Source organism: Aulonocara sp. 'chitande type north' Nkhata Bay, linkage group LG4 (genome assembly GCF_057382095.1).
Source record: "Aulonocara sp. 'chitande type north' Nkhata Bay isolate Kocher_YH1m ecotype deep benthic linkage group LG4, A_spYH_male_GT1.1, whole genome shotgun sequence".
Lineage (NCBI taxonomy): Eukaryota > Metazoa > Chordata > Actinopteri > Cichliformes > Cichlidae > Aulonocara > Aulonocara sp. 'chitande type north' Nkhata Bay.
This window is the reverse complement of record NC_141347.1, coordinates 37,345,648-37,354,480: the sequence shown is the minus strand read 5'-3', so window position 1 is coordinate 37,354,480 and position 8,833 is coordinate 37,345,648. Positions and strand designations below refer to the sequence as shown.

Genomic DNA, 8,833 nt, shown 5'->3' with positions numbered 1-8,833 from the left:
AGGTGAGATCATTTCAATTTAAACAACAGCAAAATTCTTTTTATTTGCATCACAAATTTCATGCAGATTTAATTTAATTTGTTTGCATCTTTAACGAGGTTCTCATCACGTCTGGCGTGGAGTCAGAAAACCTCGCCTTTGGCTTTGTGTTTGTTTAACATGACACTATAACTATGTCAACAACTAGGACGCTCTAACACTCAAAATATGAGTAAAGTGAGCAACATTTTTCTCATTTTAAACCTAAGATTGAAATTTCACTTTAAAGTATGACAGTGAAATATCCCTGATGACTCGAATGGACGTGTTTTATGCTTTATGGCTCTGGACAGGCGTGGATGAAAAATGGCTGTAAAGCTGCAGGGCTGTGGTTCTCTCCGGCTCAGAATCGATGGGTTAATGCTTATGCAGGATAATCTCTTGAGCTCTGCGGCTTTTCAGAAGTGTTTGGTTGAACTTTGGACCTCGAGTTTCAGCTGCTCCTCAGTTTACTGAAGATTAAACTGCTAAACGAGCATGAAAGCAACACAACACATCAGGAGAGTCACTCCTGTGCGGCTGAGACAGGATTTGTCTTGATCGGAGGCTCTAACTAAATATCATCTGTGTCTGAACTGGTTTCCTCGAACCTGTCAGCCCCTCTGGTGTGAAATGAAACTTGGCGTGATGTCTGTTATTCACTGTGTTGACTGTGAGTGGATTCCACATTCTTAGGCACACCCTAAACCATTAAGCTTTCTGCTGTTCGTGACTGAAACAATCACAGGTGTCTCCTCCCAGGCTCGGCGCCAGCTCACCATCATCCCTCCTCCTCCTCACTCGCTCATCTGAGAGTATAAAAAATCCTGCGCTGTCTGAGCGCTCCACTTTCTCCTCTTCAGCTGAAGCAGAAAGACAGCATCCTTCATCCTCATCATCACACGAGACGATGTCCTTCAGGTCTGCTAGTGGGGGAATGTTCCGGGGCAGCAGCAGGTCCCTTTCCGGCGCCATGGGAGGAGTCAGAATGTCTACTGCTTCATCCGCAATGTCTCTGTTTGGTGGTGGCGGTGGTGGAGGTGGAGGTGGAGGTGGAAGTGGATCTGCCTACAGCTTTGGCTTCAGCGGTGGAGCAGGTGGCGGTGGAGCAGGTGGCGGTGGTTTCGGGTTTGGAGGTGGTGCTGGTGACAGCGTTGGGCTCTCTGCCAATGAGAAAGCCACCATGCAGAACCTGAACGACCGTCTGGCCTCCTACCTGGACAAGGTGCGCAAGCTGGAGGCGGCCAATGCCGAGCTGGAGAAGAAGATCAGAGAGTTCCTGGAGAAGAAGACCTCCCCCTCCTCCAAAGACTACAGCCAGTACTACAAAACCATCGCAGAGCTGCATGCAAAGGTAGGCTCACTTTTGTTTAGTCACATGACCAAGGTGCACGCACAGCATTGCTCAGCCTTGCATCAGCTTCATCTTCAGCTCCAGGATCTGTTTCCTGAAGCAGAAAAAAGCAGTGCAGTCAGAGAGTAAAGCACCACAAAGCATTTAAAAACACAAAGGAGGATGTGAAGGTGAATAAGAGTCAGAACAGAAGGAAACACCCGAGAAAGACGAAGGTGTGACATCACAGCCTCACACTTTCATCACTTTTCACAGAAACTAAGAAAATCTGTTTGTGCAGCGCGAAGATAAAAGAAATGAGCAGATTAAAAACCTCACTGCAGAAATGTATCATTTATATTTAAGATGACATCATCACATAAAGCTGAACTCGGTGCTCTGTCAGTTTGTCTTCACCTGTAAAATCGGATATTCTTAAACTGCCCTGTTTTCACCTTCAGATCCAGGATGCTACCAAAATCAACGGTGGCGTCTACCTCTTCATCGACAACGCCAAGCTGGCCGCTGAAGACTTCAGGCTCAAGTGAGTGAACGAGTTTGTTAATGAAGCCAGCAGTTCATTTATGACATGTTGAGTATGAATGAAAAACATATTTCAGGGTTTGTTTTTCCAGTCAAATATGAATCAGGGGGACTCGTAGTGGCTCGTGTTTAGGGGAAGCACACATTAATCTTAAGACCTCAGTCTGAGTTTTTAAAAGACTTTTTTTGTTTCCTGTTCTCATGCTGTCCTCCTGTAGCCCAGCATGAGCAGAGGTCTCTTTTTTTCCTCTTGTACTTTCCCATTGTAGTGTACATTTCAGTGTTTTTCTGTAACGCTACCGTTCTCTGACTGTATCCCCATGTGATGTCTGTGTTGTGTGTGTAAGGTCGGGGGGCGGGTTCATTCCACTGCATGTGGTGAATAAAATTTTAACTTGAACTTGAAAAGATTTTAATAAGCAACAGAAAATAAAGAAAAAATGTAACAGTAACTCCACAGCTGTGTGCAGCTAGCTTTTTAATTTATGACTTTGTCACGCCTGCAAACAACAGCATGACATCATAATTAAATAACGCTCTTTCAGATCCTAAACCACACCCACTTTTCACTCACTGTCACTCTTATTTCCTTAAGGTAGCTCTTGCTGTATATTAGCACTATTCAGGCTTTGCAGTCACATGACCACTAACCATGTGATGTTAACTTGTCTAATGCTGGCAAACAAAAAAAGCCTAACCAGCACAGAAGTGTGCGTCCCCCTGTCGCTGGGCGAGAGAGAACCACCGCTGTGGTTACTAGTCCAGCGCTAAAGTCACGTTTACATGGAGGAGAGCAGCTCGTGCGCAAACAATCCTAACTTCTCGCGGAGCGGCAGTAAAACAGGAAGCAACGAACGCTGGCCTTCAAAGTAAAAGCAACTTCTTCCTGCTGAAGCCAAAACATTTCAAACAGCAGAGCTTTTACTTTAAACGTTCTTCTTTTCAGTTTCAGTTTCACTGCTGCTCAGAGAGTCGTTGGTTTGCAGATAGTTCGACGGCTTAGATGCAACCAAATGAGGTTTTTCTGTTTCTGATTGTTTGGGAAATTTCTGAATGCTTGTGTTCTTCTGCAGGTACGAGAACGAGCTGGCCATGCGTCAGTCCGTGGAGGCCGACATCGCCGGGCTCAGGAGAGTCCTGGATGAGCTGACTCTGACCAGGACCGATCTGGAGATGCAGATCGAGGGCCTGAAGGAGGAGCTGGTCTTCCTCAAGAAGAACCACGAGGAGGTCAGTGAGTTCTTGCTCTGTGTTTGGGGATAAATAATATCCCAGCTATTAATAGATGTCCATTAATGTGCCTCCTGGTTGTATTTGTAGGAGCTGCTGGCCATGCGGACTCAGATGAGCGGTCAGGTAAACGTAGAAGTGGACGCTGCTCCTCAGGAGGACCTCAACAAGGTCATGGAGGAGATCAGAGAGCACTACGAGGGTCTCGCTGCCAAGCAACGCAAAGAACTGGACGCCTGGTTCCAGGCGAAGGTGAGGCAGGATTTTTAACTCAGGAGATAAACAATCCCAGAAGATGAGCCTCTGACTTCTTCTCTAGCATCACCAGGATGTTTCTGGGTTTTCCATTCAGTTTTATTCATACAGAAGAAACCACAACCAGCTGTTGTAAAGACTCCACAATAATACTAATGGCTTGTTTTGTAGACACCGAGCATGATGGGTGCATCATACCTGGTGGCTGGATGGACGAGGGGTGAATGACTTAATATTGATCTAAATAAACATCACAACATTGTTTTTGGTCCTTTCAGTCCGAAGCGCTGAACAAAGAAGTCGTCGCCAGCACAGAAACCATGCAGACGTCCAAATCAGAGCTCACAGATCTCAAACGGTTGCTGCAGAGCCTGGAGATCGAGCTGCAGTCACAGCTCAGCATGGTCAGTATCACAGCACACAAAGGTTTTCATAGCTTTCCAGAAAACACACTGAGCCTCCTCCTCTGTGCCTCCTGCAGAAAGCCGGGTTGGAGGGCACGCTGGCTGAGACTCAGAGCCGGTACGCCATGCAGCTGTCTGGTTACCAGAACCAGGTACTCATGCTGGAGGAGCAGCTGTCGCAGCTGAGGGCAGACCTGGAGCGGCAGTCCCACGAGTACCAGAGGCTGCTGGACATCAAGACCAGGCTGGAGATGGAGATCGCCGAGTACAGGAGGCTGCTCGAAGGAGAGGGCACCGGCAGGTCAGAGCCTTTACCTGTAAAAACGTTTAGGACAGACAAATATGAAAAATGCTTTAGTGACAGCAAACAAATGTTTCTGAAATATTTATGTTCAGTGATTAAATCCAGACGGTCCTGTTTGTCTCCTACTGCAGTAAAACCACCACCTCCACCACCTCCTCCTCCACCTCCTCCACCTCCTCCACCAGCGTCACCACCAAAAAACAAATCGTCATCGTAGAGGAGGTCGTGGACGGGAAGGTGGTGAGCTCCCACAAAGAAGAGGTCACCCTGTGAGTTCCAGCAGAGGGCGCTCTCACAGAAATGAACATGCAAATAAAAATCCGCTGAGGAGTTTCAGAATAAAAATGCGTTTTGTGTCTTTTGTTTGGGCTGAAATTCAAATTAAGTTCAGTTAAATTAATCAGGTCCAGGAAGTGATCAAATATACTGTGTTAGCTGTTGAGTCACAGTAATTTCAGGTCCCTCATCTTCGGAAACTGTCATGTAATTGGACGATTCACTCAAAAGCTGGTTAAAGGTGTGAAGTTGGTGACAGTGTTTCTGTGAAGATGCAAGATGCAGTCAAAGGACAAATGACTGAGATAGAGCAGGAAGATTGCACTCACGCATTTATTACTTCCAGGCTGGACGTTTGTTTCTTCATGATATTGTAACGTGAGGGTTCACCAGATGGTTTGGAATCTCTCTGAATAATTAGGAACAGCAAGATGGAGACGGATAACTTTTTAGCAGCCTCTTTACTCTCAGCACACAGCAACAACAACCCACACTTCCTGTGTGCATGAATACTTCACTGTCCTCTCAGAAGCCAGGAAATCTCATACAGATCAAAACAGGGAAAACAACCAGGTAGATATAACACATACTTATTACTGGTTTGAACATGCATGTCTAAACATTCAAACGTGTAAACATGTAAATATCAAAACACGTAACCACCAAATAGCTACATAACTAACTTTATAACCTTTGTAAACACCTCTTTGTATATCATTTAAATTTACTTCTACACTTTACAATATCATAATTACACAAAGCTACAGACCCACTCTTACCCAATTAGCTAGCAGCTAATGACCCTCACACCTGTGCAGTTAATAAAAGTAATGTTTGTCATGCTGTTGCACACATGTAAGAGGGTCATAAATCACATGTTGTTATAATTACACAAAATGTGTTCTAAACCCACAAACCGTTCCTGTTATACCTGCCTTTTAGGACCTCCAAGCCTGTAGTTATGTTCATTATCAGTTAGAGCCCCTCCTCATTGTTCTTCTTTGGTGCAACCCTATATATACAGTGCACCCCTCTGGCCCCTCCCCTTTTCTACAATCCCCCTGTGGGAGCGGTCGGTGTCATTTCTTTCCAACACTGTAAAACACACATATAATGCATATTTAGCCACCCTGATGTTTCTGATTGCAATTTTAGTTCAATTATTGCCATCATTATGCCTGTTTTTTGTTAGATGCTATAAATGTGTAGTACGTGTGTGCCATATGTGTGTTCTAGGGAACGTGATCGCTAGCATGAATAGATCATTCTTGCTAGCTTGGAAGTTGTGGTGGGCTGAGCTAACCCTCTTCCCCACTGTTTGTATTTGGTCGTAGGAGCTGGAGCGAGCCAGCTATTTATTTGGAGGTTTTTCTTTCACCTTTTATCATCAGGATCAGACACAGCGCAGAACCACACCGGTTACACACACACACGCTCATTTGTTTCAGTTTGTCAGTTGCTACAAGACAACTGAACAACATGTACATAGTAACACTGCTGTGTGGTGTAGTCTACAGTGTACGCTGTACTACTTACTGGTTTTTGTGGCACCAGTCTGCGGCTCCCAATTAATTTGTGTGTTTCTCCTACAGCTTCGCACCGCTCAGGCGGAAAAAAATGTGCGTGCTCTTTGCAAGCTCTTCCTGGCTCATAACCGACGTGCTCTGCTGTCGAGGCCGAGCATTGGTTAAAAGTCCTCATGTGACTGATGCGAGCAAGATGCTTTTATTGAGCAAAATTAGGATTTATAATTAAATGTTTTTGTTGAGGGGCACAGGCAGGACTCCACACACATTAAAAAAAGAGAGAAAGAAAAGGGCACCTGGGGCACCCGAGAGGAAAGGGGCAGGTGCTCAAGCCCCCTCCACCCCCCTCGCTGCACGTGCCTCGGCCTACTCCATTGTTCTCTCCAACAGAAGTCCGCTCAGGTCCAAGATGTTTTAATATTAAGTGATTCTACATTACTCTGCTTTGGGGATAAATATTATCACCAGAATTTGTTGCACAATATTTATACTCAGCATGTTTCTGACGACTGCAACAAACTCTCGAGACCCAAGTGTGGAGGAGACACAACACAGTGAGCTGAGGGAGGCCCTACCCTGACAAACAATACTTATCATTATCTAAGTGTAAAATAAAGGTAAAATTCAGAGGTTGCAAATCGTGTGTGCACTGCTTGACTTTTTCTTATTTTTACGTTTTTACAATGTCACATCAGCGCATCTGTGTTTATTAATACATGTTTCATATAAATAATATAACTACACTACAGTCCAATTACACGCTGTAATGTTCCTTACTCTGAAAAAGGAAGTCAGGTGATTGTGCTGATTACATGGAAACATTTGCCTGCAGTGTTGAAGCTGATCCCCAGCAGACCGGTTTTACTGCTACATGAAAAGCATCCAAGGAAGTCCCTCAAATATGAACCAGCATACTGCATGTGTGTGGATGGGTGGATGAGTTTTAACTCGGCTGTCAGACACCATCAAAGCAAAGCTGCTCATAAACAAACAAATCATATAAACCCTGAAAATATTTAATCTTCATAGACCCAGCAGTCTTAGCTAATTATAGGCCAATCTCCAACCTTCCTTTATATCAAACATCCTTGAAAGAGTAGTTGTCAAACAGCTAACAGATCATCTGCAGAGGTTTATTTGAAGAGTTTCAGTCAGGTTTCAGAGCTCATCACAGCACAGAAACAGCTTTAGTGAAGGTTACAAATGATCTTCTTATGGCCTCTGACAGTGGACTCATCTCTGTGCTTGTCCTGCTAGACCTCAGTGCAGCGTTCGATACTGTCGACCATAATATCCTATTAGAGCGATTAGAACATGCTGTAGGTATTACAGGTACTGCACTGCAGTGGTTTGTATCATATCTATCTAATAGACTCCAGTTTGTGCATGTAAATGGAGAGTCCTCTTCACACACTGAGGTTAATTATGGAGTTCCACAGGGTTCAGTGCTAGGACCAATTCTGTTTACATTATACATGCTTCCCTTAGGCAGCATCATTAGAAGACATAGCATACATTTACACTGCTATGCAGATGACACCCAGCTCTATCTGTCCATGAAGCCAGATAACACACACCAATGAGTTAAACTGCAGGAATGTCTTAAAGACATAAAGACCTGGATGGCCGCTAACTTTCTGCTTCTTAATTCAGATCAAACTGAGGTTATTGTACTCGGCCCTGAAAATCTTAGAAATATGGTATCTAATCAGATTCTTACTCTGGATGGCATTACCTTGGCCTCCAGTAACACTGTGAGGAACCTTGGAGTCATGTTTGACCAGGACATGTCCTTCAACGCACATATTAAACAAATATGTCAGACTGCGTTCTTCCATTTGCGCAACATCTCTAAAGTTAGAAATATCCTGTCTCAGAGTGACGCTGAAAAACTAGTTCATGCATTTATTACTTCCAGGCTGGACGACTGTAATTCATTATTATCAGGATGTCCAAAAAACTCCCTGAAAAGCCTTCAGCTGATCCAAAATGCTGCAGCAAGAGTCCTGACAGGGACTAGAAAGAGAGCAGATTTCTCCTGTTTTGGCTTCCTGTTAAATCCAGAATTCAAAATCCTGCTCCTCACATACAAGGTCTTAAATAATCAGGCCCCATCTTATCTTAATGACCTTGTAGTACCATATCACCCTATTAGAGCACTTCGCTCTCGCTCTGCAGGCCTACTTGTTGTTCCTAGAGTATTTAAAAGTAGAATGGGAGGCAGAGCCTTCAGTTTTCAGGCCCCTCTTCTGTGGAACCAGCTTCCAGTTTGGATTCAGGAGACAGACACTATCTCTACTTTCAAGATTAGGCTTCAAACTTTCCTTTTTGCTAAAGCATATAGTTAGACAGTGGCGTGGCTGCCCCTCTGTTGGTCTTCCTTGGTCTCTTGTGTTCTGGGGGCCTCTGGATGTCTGGAGTTTTGATCTCCTCCATACCTGCTTCATGCCCTGGAGGACGGGGCTGTGGCTCCCCCACACCCTCTAACAGATCATTACATGAAGGAACCTTTTAAAAAAAAAAGCGCGTCCATGCTCACAGGTGTACACACGGGTGATCACACCCACAAACTACACCCTTTTTGGCTCCTACCTCAAAGCACACTGTGTTCTGTTGATCTTATGTGCTGCACAATAATGTTTAACATTTAGTATTTACTGTCATATTCCCATATATCATTGTGATGTTGTTTATTCTATTACTCTTGTTCTCTTCTGCTTGTTTTCTTTTTTCTTTCTCAGCAGGTGATCCAGGTGATTGATATATGCATTTTTTTTTCTGCTCAAACTGTTGGTTTTTGTTTTTTTGCCCTTCTCCCCCGTCCCTCTTCTCAGCTGTTTCTCTTTCCCCCCAGTCAAGTCTGTCCCGTATTCAGTAAGTGAAAATAAAATAAACAATAAAAGGTGAATCAAATGGACCATTACGGCAAGGCTGGGATGGTCAG

At 44.4% G+C, this 8,833-nt stretch overlaps 1 protein-coding gene across 1 annotated transcript; it reads left to right on the top strand.

Annotated features, from left to right (window-relative positions):
* The first annotated feature begins 852 nt into the window (after nucleotides 1-852).
* On the top strand, nucleotides 853-4,432 carry LOC147333277 (keratin, type I cytoskeletal 13-like). The gene is made up of 7 exons (XM_086290358.1): nucleotides 853-1,372; nucleotides 1,813-1,895; nucleotides 2,968-3,124; nucleotides 3,215-3,376; nucleotides 3,658-3,783; nucleotides 3,861-4,084; nucleotides 4,219-4,432. The coding sequence occupies exons 1-7, from the start codon at nucleotides 929-931 to the stop codon at nucleotides 4,358-4,360; spliced, it is 1,338 nt and encodes a 445-aa protein (XP_086146484.1). The 5' UTR covers nucleotides 853-928; the 3' UTR covers nucleotides 4,361-4,432.
* Nucleotides 4,433-8,833: the final 4,401 nt, after the last annotated feature.

Bases quoted from the DNA above. Each gene is read 5' to 3' on its own strand.
- LOC147333277 (XM_086290358.1), top strand. From the start codon at position 929: ATGTCCTTCAGGTCTGCTAGTGGGGGAATGTTCCGGGGCAGCAGCAGG. The intron at 3,125-3,214 runs GTCAGTGAGTTC...TTGTATTTGTAG, and splicing joins TCAAGAAGAACCACGAGGAG to GAGCTGCTGGCCATGCGGAC. The intron at 3,377-3,657 runs GTGAGGCAGGAT...TGGTCCTTTCAG, and splicing joins ACGCCTGGTTCCAGGCGAAG to TCCGAAGCGCTGAACAAAGA.